Source organism: Oryctolagus cuniculus, chromosome 2, assembly GCF_964237555.1.
Source record: "Oryctolagus cuniculus chromosome 2, mOryCun1.1, whole genome shotgun sequence".
Lineage (NCBI taxonomy): Eukaryota > Metazoa > Chordata > Mammalia > Lagomorpha > Leporidae > Oryctolagus > Oryctolagus cuniculus.
Window position 1 is genome coordinate 199,324,264 of NC_091433.1, and position 24,286 is coordinate 199,348,549.

General features: G+C 60.8%; 1 protein-coding gene across 2 annotated transcripts in view; it reads left to right on the forward strand.

The window, feature by feature from the left end:
- Nucleotides 1–24,286, forward strand: part of PXDN (peroxidasin) — a 74,331-nt gene that overhangs the window by 25,621 nt on the left and 24,424 nt on the right. Inside the window, exons 2-9 of one of the 2 annotated variants that reach the window (XM_070069761.1) lie at nt 6,850–6,921; nt 7,589–7,660; nt 11,882–11,953; nt 14,438–14,509; nt 14,763–14,834; nt 16,478–16,647; nt 17,958–18,075; nt 19,127–19,296. In XM_070069761.1, the coding sequence (XP_069925862.1) occupies nt 6,850–6,921; nt 7,589–7,660; nt 11,882–11,953; nt 14,438–14,509; nt 14,763–14,834; nt 16,478–16,647; nt 17,958–18,075; nt 19,127–19,296 (818 nt within the window). The remainder of the gene's footprint in view (nt 1–6,849; nt 6,922–7,588; nt 7,661–11,881; nt 11,954–14,437; nt 14,510–14,762; nt 14,835–16,477; nt 16,648–17,957; nt 18,076–19,126; nt 19,297–24,286) is intronic. The other variant, XM_070069762.1, reaches the window with a different exon arrangement.

The window sequence follows — 24,286 nt, forward strand, 5'->3', positions numbered from 1 at the left end:
GTGTCCAGGGCGGTGGGGAGGGGGCAGGTGGGGGGCATCGAGGTGTCCAGGGTGGAGGGGAGGGAGCAGGTGGGGGCATCAAGGTGTCCAGGGCGGTGGGGAGGGGGTGGGTGGGGGGCATCGAGGTGTCCAGGATGGCGGGGAGGGGGCAGGCACAGCAAGCGGCCTTCATGCCATGGGTGACAGTGCTGACCTGTCCCTGTGTGCGTCTAGGGCGAGGCTGATGTGAGAGGGCTCTGATGCGCCACTCTGGGTGGTGCTCACTGCCCTGCGTGGGAAGGGGTTTCTCGCTATGTGTGTGACCAGCTGGGTGTGACCAGCCCCTGCCTCACCTGCTGCTGTGATAGTCAACCCCCCATCCCGAGTGGGCTGCCTGTGTCACCAGGGGACTTTGCTGGGGGACTTGCCTGTCGCTCAGGTGGCTTTACAGAGACGTGGGGACTGGAGGCGTGGACAGCAGGCGGTCCTTCTCTGTGCAGGAGGTCAGAGCAGAGCTGGCTTCTCTGGGGTGGGCTGCTTTGTGGCTGCAGGCCTCGGAGGATGAGGGGACGAGCTTTCGTCTCCTCTGAGGCTACTCTCTCGAGACCTCGCCTCCCCCTGGACGCCCATCTCCGCGCCAGCGCCTTGGGTATCCACACCCCAGGCTCCAGGGTAGGACCTGGGGGGTGGGGACAGGCACGTTCAGGCCGCAGAGGGCAGTGAGACGGTCCCAGGTGGCTCAGGCACGTGAACAGTTTATCTGCCACTCGGAGAAGAGGCAGAGTTGCAGGAAGCCTGAGTCCGTTGCCGGGGGCCGTCCTGCGTCATTCCATCAGTCCAGGCAGTGCACGTGTTGGATAATGAACAGGAATGTGTTCAGAAAGCAAGCAAGCATGTCTACCGGGGTTTTCCTTTGACATGCCTTTGGAACGTGGTCCGTGCTCTCATCAACCTCGAGAGCCGACCTAAGCATTCTGAATCCAGTGACCAGAGAAACTCACTTTCTCCTGTGCTGAAAGCCACACCTACAGTGCAGGTCTCTCTCGTTTGATTTTTAAGAAGACATCGCAGATTAAAAACGTACCTTGAGTCAGTGCCGCATTGGACAACAGTCTGAATAATACGACGGCCACAGCTCAGGATGTCTGCATTGTGCGCCATGTGTTTACATTCTGTGTGTACATACACACGCGTGTCAGCTCACATCTGTGTTTACTCTGTGTGCCTGTGATCATGAGTGTGTGTGTACATCCACGTGTGTTTACACGTGTGCCCATGTCCATGCTGTTTACACTGTGCCCACACATACACACCCATGTCTGTTTACATTGTGTTTGTACACGTTCATGTGTGTTCGAGTACACAGACATCTGTTTACATCTTGTGCACATGCATCCATGTGTTTAAATCATGTGTGTGTTTATGTGTGTGCATACTTATCTGTGTTTACATCACGTGCTTATCCATGTGTTTGCATCACACATGTGTACATGTGTGCATGTCTGTGTTTGCATCATACATCTGTACTGCAGGTTTACATAATGTGCACACATTTTGTGCATGTATACATACTTACATCATGTGTGCTTGTGTCCATGCATCATGTGTGTCTGTGTGTTCACGTCACGTGTGCACACAACCGTGCACACTCACAGCTTGCTCTCCGCATTGTTCCCCTTTACAAGTCCTGAGCCAACTAGGCTTCTGTACCTGTCTCCCTGAGAAGGAGGCTGTGGGTGCAGTGGTCAGCCACCTGGGCCTAGGCCCACCCCTGGGATTTCTGGCCCCTGGTGTGTGCTTCCTGCCCACGCCCCAGTGGCCTGGCCTCAGGCCTTTGGAAAAGGCCCACGAAGTGGTGTTCCTGGGGCCCCACGTCGGCTGTCTTTGGCCAGTCACAGAGATGGGGACACCTGCGTGCTGGGGCTGTCGGTGGTCATGGGCAGAGGAGGTCAGCCCTGGGCTGCTGCCCTCGGTCGTCTAGAAGGGCCCCTGGCCTCCATGCAGATGCGTGGCTGGGCCCCTGACCTGCCGAGCAGAGGCCGGGGCCTTGCGGGTACTGTGTGTGCAGGGACCATAGCGGCCCCGTGTCCGTGAGCACCGAGCCGGGCTGTGGCCCCGACCCTCCTGCTCTTCGTGTTCGCCTTGTTTTCTGCTTTGTGCTCTGGGTTTTGCTTTGACTTCTAACTTGGGCAAAGGAGCACATGCCCGTTATGATCTGCTGATGCTCGAGTGTCCAGAGAGACCTCTGGGGGCTGGCCAGGAGTGCGTCAGCAGAACGAGGGTGCAGGTCGGCTGGCAGGCCTCGTGTAGGGTCAGTAGGGTTGGGTGCTAGGTGTTGGCGAGGGTCCCATGGGTGGATGCTTCCCTCCCCCTGCACGCTTGGCTGGGGCCGCAGGGGGTCTCGTGGTTCTTGTCCTGGGTCAGCTGTGTCCAGGCCTCGGTTGCTGGATGCCTGGGGCCACCTGTCCCCCTCCAGCACCTGCTGACCTTTCTCTTCCTGCCCTGACCGCCTTTTCCCCTTCCTCCTAATACTCTAAACACTGTTTTTCCTGTGCATTTTTTATACTTTCTTGAATTATTTGTGAAAAAGAATATAGACATGAGAACAAGCATAAAACTGAATTTATAAAAATCATGTATAAATATCCCATGATTTCTAGCCATGACTTCCTGTTTATTCAGAGCTGCTTGCCAAATACCGAATCGAGTTGAGTTACATTTTAAAAATCAGTGATGGAAAGAGTCTGTGGGGGAGGGGCTGTTAATTCAAAGTACTTCCTTTTTTTTTTTTTTTTTTTTTTTAAGATTTATTTATTCACTTGAGAGGCAGATTAGAGACAGAGAGAGAGGTGTTCCAGCGCTGGTTCACCCCCAGATGGTTGCAACAGCCGGAGCTGGGCCCATCAAGCCAGGAGCTGCTTCCAGGTCTCCTGTGTGGATGCAGGGGCCCAGGCACTTGGGCCATCCTCCACTGCTTTCCCAGACTATCAGCAGGGAGCCAGATAGAAGTGGAGCAGCTGGGACTCGAACCAGCGCCCATATGGGATGCCGGCACTGCAGGCAGAGGCTTAGCTGAATATACCACAGCGCTGGCCCCCAATGTACTTCTGTGAGAAAAGGATTTACAAGCATCAGCTGAACCAAACTCAACCTAGTAAAGAATGGCTTTTTCAAAACTATTTATTTATTTGAAAGGCAGCGTGATGGGGGCGGGGTAGGGGGGCAAGAGATGGATCTTCCGTCTGCTGGCTCACTCCCCAAGTGCCCACAACAGCTGTGGCCGGGCCAGGCCGAAGCCAGGAGCCGGGAGCTCCACTTGGGTCTCCCATGTGGTGGCAGGGACCCAGGTGCTCAGGCCATCATCTCTCACCTTCCCGGGTGCAGCAGCAGGACGCTGGGCTGGACATGGAGCAGCTGGGACTCACACCGGCGCCGGACATGGGATGCGGGTGTTGCAGGTGGCAGCTTAACCCGCAGCAACACCTGCCCCACGTGTGATTTTTTTAAAAAAGATTTACTTATTATTTGAAAAAATTACAGAGAGGCAGAGGCAGAGAGAGAAGAAGAGAGGAGAGGCGAGGAGAGGAAGAAAAAGTCATCCATTTACTGGTTCACTCCCCAGATGGCCACAACGTCTGGAGCTGTGCAGATCCGAAGCCAGGAGCCAGGGGCCTCTCCCACGTGGGTGCAGGGGCCCAAGGACTTGGGCCATCTTGCACTGCTTTCTCAGGCCATAGCAGAGAGCTGGGTCAGAAGTGGAACAGCCAGGACTAGAAGTAACGCCCACATGGGATGCCAACACTGCAGATGGCGGCTTTACCCACTATACCACAGCACTGGTCCCACAGCTTGATTTTTCAAAAAACATTTTTGTATTATTTAAGAGGCAGAAAAAAATAAGCACACAGCTCCCATCCTCTGGGTCTTTCCCCAGATATGCACAGCAGCTGGGTCTAGGTTTGTCCCAGGAGCTGGGAACCCAACCCAGGTTTCCCCGGAGGGTACCAGGAACCCAGTGACTGGAGCCATCACCCTGCTCCAAGGGTCTGCATCAGCAGGAAGTAAAATCGGGAGCTGGGGTCCAACCCAGGCACCTGCTGTGGGACGTGGTGTCGGCTGCTGGGCCGACCGCCCATCCCCGGGCAGCCTGATACACTGGCTCGCAGTTCACCAAAGGGGCCGCGTTCAGGTCCAGCAGGCCGAGGTCGGAGGCTCTCATTGCTGGATGCTGGCAGCAGAGCCGAGCCCTCGGTCAGTGAGCCCGGGTCCTGTTGTCCAGCTCTGCAGCAGGAACGGCTGCTCTGCTCCAGGGGTCCCCAGGGCAGGGCTCCTGGGCCTGGCTGATGTGGGAGGGCCCTGGGCTCCGGCAGGACCTCGGCTGGTGCTGCTGGGCCCAGGAGCAGGTGCCTCATCCTGCAGTCTGCTTGCTGTACGGGTCTGAGGGGGAGGACGGGGCATGGTGGCCCAGCAGGAGCCTGCAGGAGGCCCAGGACCCCGGCAGGGCAGCATGTGGAAGGCTGCTATGCTGGGCGCGCGCTGTAAGACAGGCTGGTGGAAGTGGGCTCCTGGGGCCTGCAGGCTGGGGCCTGGGTGCACCTGAGGGGAGAGAGCCTGGGAGGAGCAGCAGGCGCTGTGCCTTGGCCCCCCTGGGCTCGGGAGCCAGGGCGCTGTCTCGTCCGTGGCCTGACCACCAGGAAGCCGTCTGCCTTCCTCGGCCCTGCTTCTGGGCCCCCGCAGGGCTACCCGGCCAACGCTGGCTTGCTCTCTTGGTTCTGTTACTTAACCCCTTCGCTCTGCTCAGCCCTGCCCTCCTGCGCCGTCCCCTCTCTGCTGAGTGGAGGTGCCGCCTCTTGTCTGGCCGGGTCAGTGCTGTGGCCGTCCTGTCCCTGGGGTGGTGCCTGGCAGGTTTTCCCTACGTGATGCTGGCGGCGGCGGATGCCGGGATCTGGCAGTGCCACGGCTCTGCTCGGAGGCTTGGTCACCGCAGGGGGAGCTGGGCCTCTATGACCGGGCCTTTGCCAGACTTCAGTGCGGCTCCATCATGGGGAGCAGGGGCGCAGAATGGGTGCCCGATGTGATTGGCGGCGGTCACTCGGCCTGCCCTGGAAGGCTCTCTGAGTCGGCTTGGGACGGCAGCCGGCCTGGGAAGTGGCTGTGCTTATAGGCAGCTGGTCGGGCGCCCAGCAGGCGTGTGTGGTGCTGGCCTTCGGCACGTCTGCCTGGAACTGCTCCAGAGCTGCGGCGGCGGCGATGGGTGGCAGGTGCCCCAGAGGCGAGGACACCTGCACCCCCTCTGCTCCACCTGACCCCAGCTTCCTGCAGGCGTGCGCCCTGGGAGGCAGCAGTGGTGGCTGTAGTAGGTGGGTCCTTGCCAGCCATGGGGAGACCTGGGTGGCATTTCCGGCTTTGGCCTGCCCCGTCCTGTCCTGGCTGTTGTGGGTTTTTGGGGAACAAACCAGTGGACGGGGAGGGGCACGCGTGCATGCTCTCTCTCTCTCTGCTTGCTCGCTCTCTGCCTCTCTCGTAAATAAGTGGAGATTTTAAACATGTGAAATGGTCCGTGCTGTTTACAGTCGCCTGGGGGGTTCGGGGGTCCTCTGGGCAGGCTGCTCGGGGAGTGGGGTGAGTGGCAGTGGGCAGCGGGGCCAGGCAGAGGGCACGGGGACAGTGTTCCTGCCTGCACCGTGGCCATGGCCACAACCAGACCAGTGCTTGAGAAGCAACTGCCCGTTTGCCTGTGTGGGGGCTGTGGCCAGGGGCCATGGGCGTCGCTTCCTACTCGCGTGTCCTCGCCCGTGGGGAAGCAGGCTCTGCCTCTGCGTCCTCCCTCGCAGGCCCACGTGGATCCCGTCACAGGCCTCACTCTCAGGACCTCTCCCAAACCTCATCACCTCCGAGTGACCCAGCACCGTCACGGGCTGGGGGCTGCAACCTAGGGACCCGGGGTCCACATCACTGCTGTGGCTGGGGACACAGGCCCTGGGAGAGCGGGCTCAGGCGTGGCAGGTGTTCAGCCACACCCCTGCGTGCCTCTTCAAGAAGAGACAGTAGAAAACGGGTCAGAGGGGCAGGGCAGGGCAGGCTCCCCAGGTCGTCGGCAGGGGGCAGGTGTTGCAGGCGGCAGCCTACCCTGCAGAGCCGTGACTGAGTGCCCGACACAGGAGCCCTGGGGACAGACACGAGCCAGAGCACAGGCCAGGACCTGAGGCGGATTCCTGCCCGGCTCAGCTTTGTGCCGTCCCCGCCCCTCACCCAGCCCCTCAGCACCTCCTCTCTGCCCTGATGTGGCACTGACTTTGGTTGTGTCCGTTGCTAGGCAGGGACGGAGCCACCATGAAGCAGGCCGGGTCTGCTGGCTGTGCCTGGCTGCCAGGCCCAGGCATCATTGGCTCATGGCAGCACCAGGGCCGTGGCTGCCCTCCTGTGCCTGGGCCCCATCACACCCATGGGAGTGCGCACCGGGGAGCCGCGGGGCTGTGGGAATCCAGGTGTCAGGTGGCGGGTTCCCTCTGAGGCCGTGACCAGTCTGTCCCTGCGGCATCTGCTGGCTCCCAGTGGCCCTTGGTGCTCTGGTGCCTGGACCTGCCCAGCCGTCTGCCTGCCCTGCACACACACTTGCCGAGGCTACAGTCCGGCTCTGAAGTGTGCGAGCCCAGCTGAGACTCGGGGACCTCGGCTCGTGCAGCAGGGGGGCCGTGGGGACCGTGCATCTGCGGGCTGCTGCCTCCCTCCGCGGTTGCCCAGGCAGTGCGGCCGGCTGGGGGTTCGTGGCGTCCTGCCTCACCGGCACTTTGCAGATGCCCAGTGGCGGCCCGGGTGGGAGCACCGTGGCCGCCCCGCACCCTTAAACGCCTTCCTGTCTCCTTGCAGGGATCTTCGCTTCAACAGAATCCGGGAGATCCAGCCGGGGGCGTTCCGGCGGCTGAGGAACTTGAACACGCTGTAAGTGGAGATGTTCCCTGGGGAGCCCACTGCTGAGCACAGGGATCGGCCGGCCCCTGGGCGTCCACGGCCTAGGGGGGTGGGTGGGGGAGGTGTGGATCGTACACACCGGCCACCGGCCCCGGGCCCCACGTGGTGCGAGGACCAGCTTGGACCCCTGGTGGGCCTGGTGTGTGCCCACCACGCCAGCCCCCTCCAGCACTGCTGCCAGCTGGGGCAGGTGTCCCCCTGGGTGTCCCCTCACCTCTTCTGTGGCGAGGTGAGCAGAGTGGCCTTTCCCCTCAGTGCGGCTGCACCCAGAGTCGTCCTCTTGTGCCCCGGGGTCCAGACCCTCTGTGGGAACCTGCAGAACTCACTGCGCCAGGACTGAACTTCGGGAGCGAGAGCCAACCAGTGGCCTGTCAGCTGAGTCCCAGGCTGCAGGGGACGCGGCCCTCACGTCCTGCTGAAGTGCCGGGGCCCGGCTGTCCTCGCACGGCGCCTTGGGCGGAGCAGGGGCCGTGTCTGCAGGGAGGTGCGAGGGGCACGCTGACCGTGAGTGGCTGTGTGCCGCCTCGGCGCCCGTGCGGTGCCGTGCAAGCTCTGCGGCCTGGCGCGGGCTGGAGGGATGCCTTCCCTCCGCACGGCCGAGATGCTGCCCTGATTTCCACGGGGCTTCCTTCCGCAGGCTCCTCAACAACAACCAGGTGCAGAGGATCCCCGGCGGGGCCTTCGAGGACCTGGAGAACCTCAAGTACCTGTGAGTAGACTGCACTGCGCTGCAGCCGGGCCGTAGACACCGCGCCGTGGGTGGGCTTGGGGGAGCTTCCGGCCGTCCGAGGGTGTTTCCCCCAGGTGGGAAACGCTCCCCCTGTGACTCCTCGCGTCCCATCGCCACGCCTTGAGCCACGTAGGCCGAGCCTCTGAAAATGGGGGGGAGCAACAGTGCCTCTGCTGGAGACGGAAGCAGGTGGCCGGCCGCCCGCAGGGACACACAGCCCGTGAGCCAGGCGTGAGCCCTCAGGGCTCCCAGTCCTAGCAGGGCAACTGAGCCGCTGGCTCCTGCCCGCTCTCCCACCCTCCTGCAAGTGCCGCCTCGCCACCCCCTTGCTTTTATGTAGCTAAACTGTGCTCTGATTTTGAGGATCGGTGGTGGTTACCGTGTGAGGACTTAGGGCGCCCCCTGTGTGTTGAAGTTAGTCTTAGGCTTTTGAAAACGGCCTCCCACAAGCGCTGCTCTGGGGTCCGTCCTGCTCGGGTCACAGCCGGGTTCCAGGCCCGTCAGGAGCACTGGGATTCTCACCCAGAGAGCCCTCTTGGTGCAGGGTTTCTCTCCGTTACGTTTATTGGAAATCTGTGTCCTAACTGACCCTACACATCTTCATGTGGGTTTTAAAAACTAAGCCATCTTCTTGGTGTTAAGGAACCTTTGGATATGTTTTTAGATGTGTCTAAAATGTGTTTTTTATGAAGATTTATTTGAAAGGCAGAATTACATGGAGGGAGACACACACACACACACACACACGGGGGAGGGGTCCGCCATCCACTGGTTCACTCCCCAGATGGCTGCAACGGCTGGGGCTGGGCTAGGCTGAAGCCAGGAGCCAGGGGGTTCTCCCAAGTCTCGCATGAGGGTTCTTGGGGCCATCTTCCACTGCTTTCCCAGGCTATAGCAGGGCGCTGGGTCAGAAGTGGAGCAGCCGGGACTGGAACTGGCGCCCACAGTGGGTGCTGGCGCTGCAGACAGCGGCTTTATTCCAGCCAGGTGTTCTCAATTCCAGGCTGTCTTTAACTCTGTTCAGAAAATTTCCACCACGTGTGTGCTTGAAGATGTTGTGTAGACGAACTCTGCCCTCACTTCTGGCCTCGGGCTTGGAGCTCAGGTTCTGTGCCTGGGCAGCGCCGAGCCTCGTCACTGTCTTTGGAAGTGACAGACAAGTCTCCTCTTAATCCCGTGAGGGTCGTTGTTTGCTTGTCTGAGTGCTGTGCAGGATCCAGAAGGGAGCTCTCGATTCTGGGAGTGAGATGCAGCCAGCTGACAGCCGTCACTCTGTGTGTGTGTGTGTGTGTGTGTGTGATCCTTGTTGTCACCTCTTGGTTGCGTTGGGTTATCTGCGAGCACCCTGTGCCCCCTGCAGACGTCTCAGTGAGGTGCGTGTGGGGTGCCTGTCCCGGACTCCCCCTGGCTGGGAGAGCACCCCACTGAGTAGCCACGCGCCAGCCTTCTCCCATCCCTCACCCTGGGATGGGCACGAGGTAGAGGCGGGTGGTGAAGTGGGGCTGCACCGTGCGCGGAACCCAGGATCGCACATGGGGCAGAGCTGGCCAGCGCGTCCTGGAGGGACCATCACCCAGCTCTGTGCCATCCCTGGTATCTTCTCCATGTCCTTGGCGCTCCTGGGTGGAGCACGTCTTGATAAGTGCTGATTAGAAAATCCACGCCGAGTTCTGCCGTAATATACAGTTTCCATCACCTTTTTGAAGACCCCTCATTTGCGTGGATTTATAGATTTATTTTTTGAACCAAAGTAAACGTATCTTTTAATTGCATTTCTGCAGCTTTTCAGAGGCGCCCTTACATTCAGTCAGTGCCATGTGTAGTCTCGGAAGAGCATCGTGCCTCCTTCCTAGAGCCAGAGTGAGTTCTGGTGGGCCTGCGCCTTCCATTAACTGCCTGATACTGGAGTGGATTCCCGAGGCAGGTGGACTCAAAGGTCACCCGTGTGATGCGGTACAAGGAGGCACTGGATGAGTAGAAGTGGTCACTGCGGGCTCTGCTCCCAGAGCCACACTTCCGAGTCTTTGTGAACACGGTGCCTGTGTTCTTATTTTTTTTTAAAGATTTTATTTATTTATTGAGAGGTAGAGTTACAGACAGTGAGAGGCAGAGACAGAGACAAAGGTCCTCCTTCCGTCAGTTCACTCCCCAAGTGGCCACAACGGCCAGAGCTGCACCGATCCGAAGCCAGGAGCCAAGTGCTTCTTCCCAGTCTCCCGTGTGGGTACAGGGGCCCAAGGACTTGGGCCATCCTCTACTGCTTTCCCGGGCCACAGCAGAGAGCTGGATCGGAAGAGGAGCAGCTGGGACTAGAACTGGCGCCCATATGGGATGCTGGCGCCCCAGGCGGAGGATTAGCCTACCGCACCACAGCGCCCCCCCCCCCCCCCAACCTGGTGTTCTTTGAAAGGACGAGCTCCAGCTGGGCTCTCGCGGATGCTTTGACCTGGGCGTGGGCACCTGCACACTGTCCAACCTCGGGAATGACCCAAGCCGCAGCGGGAAGTGCTGGGCTTTTCCTAAACGCTTGTGTCTGTCCATTTCCCCTCGGTGCTTCTGTCCACTGTGCAGAAGGAGAAACAGGTGCAGGAGGTTGATGTCTTACCCAAGATCTGGCTGCCAAGGACTCTAGCCTGTACAACCCAGCGAGGTAACTCCCTGGCCAGGCCAGCTGTGGGTGCCGGCAGCCGGTCCCTACGGGACTCTGGCGGGGTGCTGAGGCTTCTGATGATGGCTGAGGCCCTCTGGGCACAGCTGCACCACGGGAGAAGTGAGAACTGCTTCAGTGCCTCGTGGCACTGGACGTGGCCGATGCACACCAGATATTGTTTTACTTGCTTTACGTTTGATTATTGGATAGGCAGGGGGAGACCTACGGACAGATCTCTCAGTTGCTGCTTCACTCCCCAAATGCCCACAAAAGCTAGGACTGACCGGGCTATAGCCAGGAACTCTATCCAGGTCTCCCACGTGGGTGGCAGGGACCCAAGACTTCTTCCACCATGGCTGCCTCCCAGCCTGTGTGTTGGAGCTGGAGCCAGGATTTGAACCCAGGCACTCTGGTGTGGATATGAGTGTCCAGGCCACCAGGCTCCATGCCTGCTCTCAGTTATGAGTTAAAATGCAGTCAAACACCTTGCCCGCTGGAGTGAAAGTTCTGGCACCGCGAGCGAGCATTGCACAAAAGGGATTTGTGTGGCAGCACGGGTAGGTGGAACCCTGACACCAGGTCATCCATTCGAGGCCTCCTGCCCCAACCAGGAGCCAGGAGTGTGGAGCGAGACTGTGCGTCTGCCCGCCTCAGAAGTTGGTGGTCTGTCAAAAGTAACGTGGCCGACGGTCTGCCGTGAGCACACAGCCTGCTCTGCCCTGCATGCTCCTGGGAACCTGTGCCCAGCACCTCTGAGCCTGGAGCCCTCTGCGCCCTGCACGCCCCTGGGGCTCCGCGCTCCGCACTGGTGGCCATTGAGCACGGCCCTGTGGCTCCTTTTGGGATTGCGCCTCTGTGTGAGAGCTGTGGTCCTGGGTGTGTGTGTGGGGGGGGGGGGGGGGTTGCGTTGGACTCAGCAGGCTCCTTAGTGGGGGACCAGACCGTGCATCTGGGGGGCTGCTCAACTGCCACGGAGCTCACGTGTGGCCAAAGACGGTGTGGAAAAACATGAACTTGAGCTGTGATGTTCATGTGACTCCTCTTTTAACGATTGTATTCATTTAAAAACGTAGAAGCTGCCTTCAGTTGGCCGGCTGTGCAGTGACAGCCCCTCTTGCTATTTCCTGGGAGAATGGGATTCCAGGTGGAGAGAGGCTCAGGAGCCAATCGGGCTGCTCAGGGCTGCTCTGAGCTCCGTCGGCTGTTTGGGAGCTGTGTCTGTGACCGCGGGTTGCGCTCAGGGTATTCCTCTTATTTGTGCAGGAAGAGTTTTTATTTTCTGCAGGCTTGGGGCAGAGATGTCATGCAAAGCCGCAGTCTAGAAACCGGGGAATCGGTTGACACACAGAGCAATGGTGTGACCCACCCCCCGCCCCCGGCCTGGGTGTGGACTTGAACTTGAGGTTGGAGGGCAGGGAGTCCCCGAGAGCGCCTGCAGCCACTGCAGATGCTGTTTGCTCATCTAAAACCGTCTCCGTGTGTCGACGTCACCCTTCTCCGTCTGGAGTTTGCCTGTCTGTGTGCTAATTCGCCCGTGTTTCTTGTTTCAGCTATTTGTACAAGAATGAGATCCAGGCAATTGACAGGCAAGCGTTTAAGGGACTTTCCTCTCTAGAGCAACTGTAAGTGCCCTTCCCTCCCGTGCCCGTTGCTGTGGTGGACTCGTGTGCTGCTTGCATGATGCACGTCTGTACTGCTGGGCTGTAGGGGGCATGTGCATGACCACGCCGCGGCCGCAGCGCCCCGCCCCCGACCGTGCTCCGTGGCACCGAGAGCAGTGAGGTCGGCGGGCTCTGCGCCTCCCAGGGTGCAGGTAGCACCATGGCCTGGGCCCCTTGCACGGTTTCGTCTCTTCAGCCACGATGGCACGGATGTGGAGAGAACACACTTCCCTCCGTGCAGTTCCAGTTAGCGGTTGTTGCGTGTGACTGAGCCCCCGTACTTGGGTGGCTTGTGAAGTCAGCTGGTCTCGCGGTGCAGTCTGGGGGTTGGGAGGTCTCTGTTCCCAGGCAGTCGCCCTGCACTCGGGACGCTGGACCCCCCTCCTGTGGGGTCAGCGGACAGGGATGGAAGCAGCTGCAGGGGACCTCGGTGTGACCCTGCCACTGCGGCCATGTGCGTTGCCGTGTCCTGCGCAGACTGGGAGTTCCAGCCATGTGCCTGTGCTGGCTCGGGGCTCCTGGCTCCAGAGGAGAGCCGGGCTTCCCCTGCTGACTGCCCAGGCGCGAGGCTGTGGGGAGAAGCCGTCGAGGGAAGGGGAGGGTAGGAGCCGGGTGCAGCGGCAGGTGACAGAGGGTGAGTCTGTGCCTGACACACACGTGATGCTGTGGTCAGAGCCGGCAGCTCCGGGCTCTAGCTTGAGGGGGTCAGGCGGGGTTATCTGCAAGGACGAGGGGCTGGGGTCTGGGGAGAGAAGTGCCGGAAACTGGCAGAAACAGGAGCGGGATGTGGGGTTCCGGGGGGGCCGCTGCCTTGTGCTGGCACAGGAGCCTGGTCGCCTGCTGAGCCCTGGCTTCACGATGCACGGAACGACTTGTCCCCCCAGGCAGGGCGCTCTCTGGGAGACTGGCAGCGTCACCTGGAGCGCAAGCCAGGTGTCCCCATGGAGGGACGCTCCACTGGATCTGCCGGCCCTGTTCTTGTGCAGCCACTCCGGCCAGCGTGGGAAGTCTCGTGGGTGTGTCCTGGGTGCCGCCCAGGGGCTGCCGAGTGTCTCTGAGAGGGGGCGTGCATTCACTATGACCTCACTTACTGGGACACCGCCAGCTCTCTCTGGGAGGAGACACCGGGGTGCCTGGAGTCCTGCACGGCTGGGTCAGGGGCAGGGATCAAGACCAACCCCTGTGCGTTGGGCCTTGCACACCCCAGGTGTCCTGCCTGGACAGGGCCTGGGTCACCCTCCCCATGAAGCCCGGGACGCATCCCCTGGCTGGCTGGACAGGAACGGGCTTGGCCTACCAGCTTGGCTGTGTCTCGGTTCTGAGCCCCACGCTGCCCGGTACAGAGTGGGGGCCTGTGATGGGGACTGGACATCTCAGCCTGCCTCCATCTGCCTTGGGAGCCAGTGTCACATGCTCCCCTGGGACCACCACTGAGGGCAGGATGGGGCTCTCCCACTTCCTGTCCTGGCGTGCGGGGGTGGGCACAGCCCTGCCCGTGGTGAGCAGGGCCCTGACACAGGTCCTCGGGGAGGGGCCTCACAGGCTCGGGGCTCCCCTCCCCCCGCCATGCTGGTTCTGCCCAGGGAGTGGACATGCGGTGACCGTGTTGGGTTTGTGAGTTTCACCTGAAAGCACTGAGCTTTGCTGCTGTTCCTCGTGTGGCCCGCGGCACCTCGGTGAGAACCACACTCTGTGTGCAGCCGAGCCCCTCCCTGCTCCCTGGGCCAGGGGCTGCCCCACGGGGCCCTGGGCTGAGGCCGCCTCGTGCTGCCCAGGGAAACCTGAGTGTGCAGGACGAGAGGACGTTGCTTGTTCCCAGTTTGTGTGTGGGACAGGAGGCAGCGGCTCAGACGAGGCGGTGTGGCCCTGGCTCCCGTGTTGGGGATGTTGGGGGCGCACACTGTCCTCCCCAGCGTGTCCCCTGTCCCCGTCCCTGTGCTGGCCCTGCTGGGTCCTGCGGGGGCTGGGGTTTCTGTACAGATGCTGCTGATAGGATGTGGCTGTGTGTGGTTTGGTCAGATTCGGGGGTGATGCGGGGTGGGCTCCCACTGTGCCCACCCAGGCCACGTGGATAGAATGTGTGGCTGGGACTCCCGCTGTGCCCACCCAGGCCACGTGGACAGAACGTGTGGCTGGGACTCCCGCTGTGCCCACCCAGGCCACGTGGACAGAACGTGTGGCTGGGACTCCCGCTGTGCCCACCCAGGCCACGTGGACAGAACGTGTGGCTGGGACTCCTGCTGTGCCCACCCAGGCCACGCGACAGAATGCGTGGCTGGCCCCTGTCCCGAGTCTCCCAGTTTCAGCTTTCTCTTGTGTGCCATGCGCTGTGGACACGTAGGGATTCCTCGGTGACACATGCGCTTGAAATGGTCTGGACCCCAAGAGGCGGGTCTGCGGCAGCGGGTTGTTGCAGTCCTGTGCGTTCTGCTTCCAACCCGACAGATACCTGCACTTCAACCAGATAGAGACGCTGGACCCGGAGGCCTTCCAGCACCTGCCGAAGCTCGAGAGGCTGTAAGTGGGCCCCGGGGTTGTGCGGCCGGGCCCAGCTGAGGCGAGGCCAAGTCCCGCTCTGAGCAGGGTGGACAGCCCGGGGGCGGGACTGAGGGTTCCACACAGGAAGCGGTGGCCTTGTGGCCCCGCGGGGTGGCGCTCCCGGCCGTCTGCGCCGAGCGGGTGGCGCTGCTGAGTTCCAGAGCTGATTGGTCTGCGCTGCTGCTCTTCCCTCGCTTCTGAGACCCGCTCTGCCCGTGGCCTCTGCCAACAGGTTCCTGCACAACAACCGGATCACACACCTGGTTCCCGGGACCTTCAGCGGCCTGGTGTCCATGAAGAGACTGTGAGTGTGGCTCTGCGGAGCCGGGCCCTCGCTGACCCTGGGAGGTGCTTCCTGCAGCCACTCCGGGCCTCCAGGCACACGCGGAGGGAGGGGACGGGCGCCGGGGCCGCATGGGAAACAGATGGCCAGGAGGGTGGCCGGGCTGTCCTTCCAGCATGAGTGGGCGCCTCAGGTGTCCGTAGATTCTCTGAGCCGATTTCCAGTTGCGTGGGAAGCACCTGTGTGCTGTGTTCTGTCCCGTGTGGGCCACACGTGGTCAGACAGGCCTGCCGTTTCTTGTCACGCGATAAGGCTGCAGGCCTGAGGGGGGTGCTGGCCTCTCTGGCCACGCCCCTGTCCCCGGGTGTCTGCAGCCCGGTGCTCTCAGCCACGTGGCTGTGTGTCCCCCGAGGAGCAGGCCCCAGACCCAAGTGGCCGCTGGTTAGTTTTGCTCCTCAGTGAGGCTCCGTGAGGGCCGAAGCTTTTCTTTAGGGTACAGAAATCTGTCACCACCTCTATTGGATAGGTAGGGGCGAGGCAGGCTGTGGAAATGCCAGTGAAGGCTTCAGAAATGCCCGGACGGCTCGGGGCCGAGGGGTGGGTTACCCTGGCAACCATGCTGGCCCGCCTGGCCTCCTGGACAGCACAGGCGTCCTTGTGGGGGAAGCTGGGCCCTTGATGAGCCCGGTCTCCCTTCCCCTGCCTGGAAGCCGAGGGGAGGTCCATGAGGGTTTTGCCAACGCACCCACAGGGCTCCTCCTGCCCTGGCCGCTGTGTCCACAGCTATTGCTAGCCTGGCCTTCCTGGGACCCCAGCCCCAGGCAGCCCCACTCTGGCCTCAGAGCAGAGGGCAGCCGTGCCTCTCCTGCTGATGGTTTGCTGGGTGTGGAAGGACAGCCAGGGCCACCCCTTCTTGTGGGCACCCAGTCCCCCCACTGCCCACGGTCCTGTTACCCTGGTGGGTGCCTTGGCAGGCGGCCGTCCCCTCACAGGTGCAGTACTGCCCCCGGGGAATGGCCACTCTGGCTGGGGGCCTGTTCTATGCCCAGCCCTTCCGAGTTGGTGTCCTGGGGCCAGCACCCGGCTGTGACAGTGCCAGCCCGGGGCCACAGCAGCTCCGTGGCCCTGGCTGAGCTGCTCCCCGGATGTCAGCCCTGCATATCGGCAGAGCACTGTGCCGACCGGTCAGAGGGCGAGTGTCCCTGTCTGGAACTCGTACTCCGCCCGTCTGCTTGGCGCACAAACCGTTGTTCCCCCGGGGAAGGTTCTGTTGCCTGTGGGAGGGGACCTGGGGCTTCCTGGACACTGACCTGCAGCTCCACGGCCATGGTCAGGTCCATGTAGGGGGGTGTGGGGACTGAGCGAGAGAACACAGGAGTCAGACAGGATCCCAAGTCCATGGCGCGTGGGCTGGCTTCATGCTGTTGTCTGCAGGCCTACGGCCCTCAACCCCTCGTCTCGTGCCACTTGGGTCCTTTCTGTCCCTGTGCGTGTCCCTGCCTCATTCCCCCTCAGGCAGGGCAGGTCTCCTGGCACAGGAAACACGCCCCTCCTGGTGCGGGACGCCCAGCTGTCCCCACAGCGAGCCTGTGGATTCGGGGCCCATGGGGGAGGGGCAGTGCCTCGTGCAACCCCGTGTCTGACCGGCCATCGCTTTCCCACAGCCGACTGGACTCCAACGCGCTGCACTGTGACTGTGGGATCCTGTGGCTGGCAGACCTGCTGCGCACCTATGCCCAGTCGGGCAACGCGCAGGCGGCCGCCACCTGCGAGTTCCCCAGACGCATCCAAGGGCGCTCGGTGGCCACCATCACCCCGGAGGAGCTGAACTGTGGTGAGTGGGCCCTGCAGGGAGGGGCCTTCCTCTCTGGGCCTGGCTCCGCCATTTGTCTGTGAGGTGCTGTTCAGGGCCCAGCCCTGTGGTGCAGTGGGGTAGCCAGTTCCACTCCTGGCTGCTCCTCTTCTGACCCAGCTCCTTGCTAATGGCCTGGGAAAGCAGCGGAAGATGACCCAAGCGCTTGGGCCCCTGCTACCCACATGGGAGACCTGGAGGAAGCTCCTGGCTTCGGCCTGGCCCAGCCCTGGCTGTTGTGGACATTTGGGGAGTGACAGTGGGTAGAAGTGCTCTCTCTCTCTCTCTCTCTCTCTCTGACTTTAAAATAGGTAAGTGCTTTAAAAACAAAAACAAAAACAAAAAGCTGTTCCGCACCTGGTGAGAAACGTGGGTTTTTCTTGTCTCTTTGCAAGCATGAGCGCAGTGAGCTGCCCTTGCTCCCGTCCGGAGGCCTGTGCCCAGGGTGGCAGCTGCAGGCTGGGGAGCTCACCTGCGGGGTTGAGGCCGGAGTGGCGTGCTCTGCTTTCCGCACAGGTGCCCCCCAGGGTGCACGGTTGGCAGTGGCCACCTCCATGGGTGTGTGCATTTTGCTGCGTGGATGCAGTCCCTCAGTGTAAAAAGTACCCCAAGAAGACCAAATCACATTGAGTGGCAGGACAGAATATGCCTTATAAATTATTCTGCTTTCTCTCATCTTTTGTTTATTTATTTTGAAGATGCTTCCATATTTGAAAGGCAGAGTGTCAGAGATCTTCCATCTGTGGGTTCACTCTTCAAGTGTTCACAATGTCCAGGCCTGGGCCAGGCCAAAGCCAGGAGCCCGGAGCTCCGTCCTGGTCTCCCACGTGGGTACAGGGCCAGGCGAGCGTGGTGACCAGACAGGAGCTGGGGGCCTGGAGGGAAGTTGCAGGCCCACCCTCGTGCCCACCCAGAGCTGCCAAGGTTCAAGTGCAGGCCTGGGGAGTCATGGGCATTGCTGCTCCCAGGCCTGGGCGAGGGCAACACAGCCCTCCTTGGCAGGTGGGTGGGGGATGGGAGCTGCCCCTGAGGGTGTCGGCGTCCCTGTGTCTTCAGCGCTCTGGGGCATCCTCCTGTGAGAGGCGGGTTCTTCAGGGTCCCTGCATTCGCTTCCTTGAGGGGTGTTGAGGAGAGGCTGTGTGGGCGAGGGTGGGGCCCTCCCCACATCTGCCGCCTGTGGGCCTCTGGGCCTTGTGCGGAATGTCTGATCTCTCCCGGCGGGGCTGGTCTGGGCTCCCGTGGTCTACACCACCCCACCGTCTCGCACTCACGGGTCTCCTCTGTTGGCGCAGAGCGGCCGCGGATCACGTCAGAGCCCCAGGACGCCGACGTGACCTCGGGCAACACCGTGTACTTCACCTGCCGAGCCGAGGGCAACCCCAAGCCCGAGATCATCTGGCTCCGAAACAAGTGAGTTGGGTCCGGCAGCAGCAGCCCCATGTCACCGAGTCCCCCCGACACCCTGCGGGCTCGACTACCCCCCGGAGAGCCTGCGTCACCCTCCCTGCCTCTCCCAGGTGCAAAGGGCAAGATCACCTGTGCCCCCCGCCTGCCACGCAGCAGCTGAGCAGGGGCGCTGGGCCGTCAGGGCCCCTGAGGGCCGCTGCTGCTGGGGAGGGAGCGGAGGCTATGTCCACACCGCTGCCCTCTGGCAGTGTCCACTCTGCTCTGGCCGGGAGGCTGCAGCGTCTGATCACTGAGGCCGCCCGCGTGCGGGGCCTGCTCTCCTCCGCATCCCAGGAGGGCGGCCGTCCAGAGCTGCAGGTCAGGGCCATGTGGGTGTGTCTTCTGCTTGTAATGACGTGCGATTGCATTTCTGCCTTTTTGTCGTTCACCAGAAACAAAGGAAAATCTTTCCTTTAATGTTTCACATTTATTCTTTTTCATTTGTTGAGTCAGTGACAGAAATAGCAATAAGGAGGGAAGGAGGAGCGAGACAGACAGACAGACAGACCCCATCTGCTGATGCACCCTCCAGACACCACACAGCCGGGACGGGCCGGCCCACAGGCGGAGGCAGGAGCCCCATCCGGGTCTCCCGCGTGGGAGGCGGGGCCCCCAGTGCTTGAGCCAAGTCGCCTGCCTCCCAGGTGCGTTAGCAGGGAGCCGGTTCAGAAGGCGGAGGCAGGCCGAGGTCCCCGGCACCCCCAGCAGCTGCTTACTCTGCTGCACCCCAGCCCTGCCCTGAAGTTTTTTGATTTACTTTTTATTTTCTTCCCTTTGGAAGTCAGTAGCTCTTGAGAACTGAGATTGAGCATGTGAAAAATGAATGTAAATGGGAGAGTCACGCAGGGGTTCAGACTCACGGGGGCCTTCTCCAGAGTCGCCGCGTGGGTCGGGCGGCCGACAAGGGAGGTGCTTCTGGGAGGCAGGTGCCCTGCTGTCTCCGGGTGCCACAGGCTCCCACCACGCTGGGGACAATGTGGCATTCCCTCGTGCCTCTAACCTTGTGTCTCCGTAGTAACGAGCTGAGCATGAAGACAGATTCCCGCTTAAACCTGTTGGACGACGGCACCCTGATGATCCAGAACACCCAGGAGACCGACCAGGGCGTCTACCAGTGCATGGCCAAGAATGTGGCCGGGGAGGTGAAGACGCAGGAGGTGACCCTCAGGTACTTTGGGTCTCCAGGTACGTGGAGGGCGTCTGGGGCACCCCTCACCGTCCGCTTCCTCCTCCCCTTGCACCCAGCTGGCTGGACCGGGGCCTGCACCGCAGCCCCAGGCGCTCCCGTCCCAGGCTCTGCCGAGGAGGCCGCACTAGGCCCAGGTGCTGTCGGGGCCTTGCTCACCCTGCGTGGACACCTCAGGCAGGGATGGCCCAGAGACCAGGACCGCGCGGCCTCTCTTTTGCCTTTGGTTCTCTAAAAGAAGGTGGAAGCCTGGTGCTGCGTGGAACAGCCCTATCCAGAATACTGACGCCTCATTACAAATTTCAGCGCAAAGCCAGAGCCAAGGGCACACAGCATGCTCTCCAGCCCAGGGTCACGAGCTCCTTCCTCCTCAGTGTGTTAACCCAGGGTCTGGCCAGGGCAGGAACCAGGGCCTGGGAGAAGTCCCGGGAGTCTCACTCCAGGGAGAGCAGCCTTGACCCCAAGACCCCCCGGGTCCCTCTGACCTGGGGTCCCCTCCTTCCCCCAGGTCCCCATGCCCTCCTGGGGTCCCCCTCCTTCCCCCAGGTCCCCATGCCCTCCTGGGGTCCCCTCCTTCCCCCAGGTCCCCATGCCCTCCTGGGGTCCCCTCCTTCCCCCAGGTCCCCATGCCCTCCTGGGGTCCCCTCCTTCCCCCAGGTCCCTGTGCCCTGGGGCCCCCCTCCTTCCCCCCAGGTCCCCATGCCCTCCTGGGGTCCCTCTCCTTCCCCCAGGTCCCCATGCCCTCCTGGGGTCCCCCTCCTTCCCCCAGGTCCCTGTACCCTGGGACTCCTTCCTTCCTCCAGGTCCCCATGACCTGGGGTCCCTCTCCTTCCTCCAGCTCCCCATGACCTGGGGTCCCCCCTTCCTCTAGGTCCCTGTGCCCTGGGGTCCCCTCCTTCCCCCAGATCTTCGTGCCCTGGGGTCTTCCTCCTTCCCCCCAGGTCCCCGTGCCCTGGGGCCTCCCTCCCTCCTCCAGGTCCCAGTGCCCTGGTGTCCCCTCCTTCCTCCAGGTCCCCATGACCTGGGGTCCCCCCTTTCTCCAGGTCCCTGTGCCCTGGGGTCCCCTCCTTCCCCCAGATCTTCATGCCCTGGGGTCTTCCTCCTTACCCCCAGGTCCCTGTGCCCTGGGGCCCCCCTCCCTCCTCCAGGTCCCAGTGCCCTGGTGTCCCCTTCTTCCCCCAGGTCCCCATGACCTGGGACCCCCCGTTCCTCCAGGTCCTGTGCCCTGGGGTCCCCTCCTTCCCCCAGGTCCCCGTGACCTGGGGCCCCCTCCTCCCAGCCCCTGTGGGGTTTGCAGACTCCGCGTGCTCCCCAGGCCAGTCTGCAGCCTCCTCTGTGTCTGGCCTCACAGGTCCCTCCAGGGTCAGTGTTGCCCTGGCATTTGATGTCAGGCCGTCGTAAACGCCACCCGACAGCTTGTGGGTGGTTTTGCGTGACTTCTCTGGGTTCTCTGCACCCTGTAAACTGGGCTGGTGCGTGCATACCTGCTGCCTCCCTGCGTGGACACAGTGTGTCTGCGTGGACGAGAAGTCCTAGCTGCCGACGCTCAGCTCAGAGAAAACCCCAGGGAGCAAATGCTGTGGCCAGGGCGCAGGCCTTGAACACCATCCCTTTAGCCCGAGGCGCTGAGCCCGAGCCCCCGGGGACCACACCGAGGCGCTTGAGAGGTGCTCCGGACGGGGTGTGCGGGGAGCAGGCGTGAGGTGGTCGGCAGGGATGCTGGAGCTGCAGAGTCGCTGTGTTTGCAGGTGCAGCGACTCCTGGACAGGAGCGGCCCGCCCTCTGTGGCCTGAGCGTCCTGCGCGTACTTCCGCTGTCAATTCCTGCTCCTTTCTCAGGAGTGACAGCCTGAGCTCCTGTGGGGGGTGGGCTGCTGCAGCCCTGGGACACACAGGACGCGCGTGCCACCTTGTGCCCCGGGACTGTGGGGGCGGCAGGCGGCCCAGCTGCCGCCCTGCGGGGTGACCCCTCCCCGACCCCCGACAGGCCGCCCTGGCCCCGCCGCATGTTCTGTCTCTGTGTTAGCTGCGGGTTTTACAGTTTTAGTGGCAGTCTTAGAAGAATAGCATCTGATAACACGTGGTGATCAAGTCTCAGTGTCCGAGTTTTCTTTTTTTTTTTTTTTTTGACAGGCAGAGTGGACAGTGAGAGAGAGAGACAGAGAGAAAGGTCTTCCTTTGCAGTTGGTTCACCCTCCAATGGCCGCTGCGGCCAGCGCACTGCGGCCGGTGCACCGCGCTGATCCGATGGCAGGAGCCAGGTGCTTCTCCCGGTCTCCCATGGGGTGCAGGGCCCAAGCACTTGGGCCATCCTCCACTGCACTCCCGGGCCACAGCAGAGAGCTGGCCTGGAAGAGGGGCAACTGGGACAGAATCCGGCGCCCCGACCGGGACTAGAACCCAGTGTGCTGGCGCCGCAAGGCGGAGGATTAGCCTGGTGAGCCGTGGCGCCAGCCAGTGTCCGAGTTTTCATGGGAACATGGCCGCACGCAGCACTCGCACGCTGTCTCCGCACTCGTTCAGCACCACACAGAGCTCAGGAGCAGCACGAGGACTGTGTGGCCGAAGCCCCCGGCGGCGGTGCAGGTCCTGTGCAGAGCGCGCTGCCCTGCGGTGGTGACAGCAGGGGCCTGTGGGCCTCCACAGGCTCCACATCCCGGAAGTGGTGCTGTCGGGCTGGAGCGCTGTTCTCTATCAGGGCGGATACACCGTGACCCCTGACAGGTTCCAAGAGGGTGACTGTCTGTATTCTGCCACCTCCACACCAGCTATGGAAGTGAACTGTTTCCTTGTCACAGACACTTGATTACCACAACATTAACACAGACAAAAACTTAGGAACTCCCCCTCTTGTTTCTCTCACCCACCTAAAGCCCAGCCCAGCGCACTACCCAGAGTACTCTTGGTGGTTTATTCTCCGTCTTTCTACAAAAGCGAGCACGTGTAAGGCTCATCTCAGAAAGCTTCCTGCTCCGTTGTGTCCACACGTGACGAGCTGTGTGACTTTTCCTTTGCGCAGCCGTGTAGAATTCCGTGCCTCGGTGCACCGTGATTTACCAAGCTGGCGTGGGGAGTGCGTGTGCATTTTTCCAGATCTCTTGTCATCACCGGTCCCTATCCTTTATCCATAGCACTTTGGGCCCTGCGCTGGCAGATGCAGAGGCGTGGCAGTTTGTTTAGGATGACGGAGCATAGTTCAGAACCAGCTGCTGCTGCTGACGGAGCCACTGCACAGCACGCGGTGTGACAGTCTCCACAGATGGGGCAGACCAAGGCCAGCGGCTCCTTCATGGGAGAGGGACCAGGTTCTGCAAGCAATTAAGTTACAAAATAATGCCGACTTTTGGAGCTTTCTTGGTTCTAGGATTTGCGTATATGTCATGTTATATAAACATGTCAGTAGGTTACAGTCCTATCAGGATCGTTCTTGGGTAAGAGGTGCCCAGACCTTGGGTTTTGATCCATGTGGTTGTGTGTCTGAAGGTGTCCCATGTCAGTGGGTGCCTCCACAGTGTGTCTACGTGTTCCGTGTCCGCGTGTACAGTGAGTCCACGTGTTCCGTGTCACTGTGTAGTGAGTTCACGTGTTCCCTGTCAATGTGTAGTGAGAGTCCACGTGATCTGTGTCAGTGTGTAGCTAGAGTTCACATGTTCCATGTCAGTGTATAATGAGAGTCCATGTGTTCCTTGTCAGCGTGTACAGTGAGAGTCCACGTGGTCCATGTCACTGTGTAGTGAGAATCCATATGGTCCGTGTCAGCATGTAGTGAGAGTCCACGTGGTCTGTGTCAGCATGTAGTGAGAGTCCACATGTTCCCTGTCAGTGTGTAATGAGAGTTCATGTGTTCCATGTCAGCATGTACAGAGAGAGTCCATGTGGTCCTTGTCAGCATGTAGTGAGAGTCCACATGTTCTATGTCAGTGTGTAGCTCGAGTTCACATGTTCCATGTCAGTGTGTAGTGAGAGTCCACGTGTTCTGTGTCAGTGTATACAAGTGAGAGTCCACGTGGTCCTTGTCAGTGTGTAGTGAGAGTCCACGTCTTCCATGTTGGTGTTAGTGAGAATCCATGTGGTCCGTGCCAGCGTGTAGTGAGAGTCCACATGTTCTGTGTCAGTGTGTAGCTAGAGTTCACATGTTCCATGTCAGTGTGTAATGAGAGTCCATGTGTTCCTTGTCAGCGTGTACAGTGAGAGTCCACATGGTCCATGTCACTGTCTAGTGAGAGTCCACATGGTCCGTGTCAGCATGTAGTGAGAGTCCATGTGATCTGTGTCAGTGTGTAATGAGAGTTCACGTGTTCCCTGTCAGTGTGTAGTGAGAGTCCATGTGATCTGTGTCAGTGTGTAGCTAGAGTTCACATGTTCCATGTCAGTGTGTAGCTAGAGTTCACATGTTCCTTGTCAGCATGTACAGTAGAGTCCACGTGGTCCATGTCACTGTGTAGTGAGAATTCACGTGGTCCATGTCAGTGTGCAGTGAGAACTACATGTTCCATGTCGGTGTATAGTGAGAACCACGTGTTCCGTGTCTGTGTGTAGTGAGAACTACATGTTCCATGTCAGTGTGTACGGTGAGAACCACGTGTTCCATGTCTGTGTATAGTGAGAGTCCACGTGTTCCGTGTCGGTGTGTAGTGAGAGTTCCCGTGTTCCATGTCAGTGTATAGTGAGAACCACGTGTTCCATGTCAGCATGCAGTGAGAGTCCACGTGGTCTGTGTCAGTGTGCAGTGAGAACCATGTGTTCTGTGTCACTGTGTAGTGAGTTCATGTGTTCCCTGTCAATGTGTAGTGAGAGTCCACGTGATCTGTGTCAGTGTGTAGCTAGAGTTCACATGTTCCATGTCAGTGTGTAATGAGAGTCCATGTGTTCCTTGTCAGCGTGTACAGTGAGAGTCCACGTGGTCCATGTCACTGTGTAGTGAGAATTCACGTGGTCCATGTCAGTGTGCAGTGAGAACTACATATTCCTTGTCAGTGTATAGTGAGAA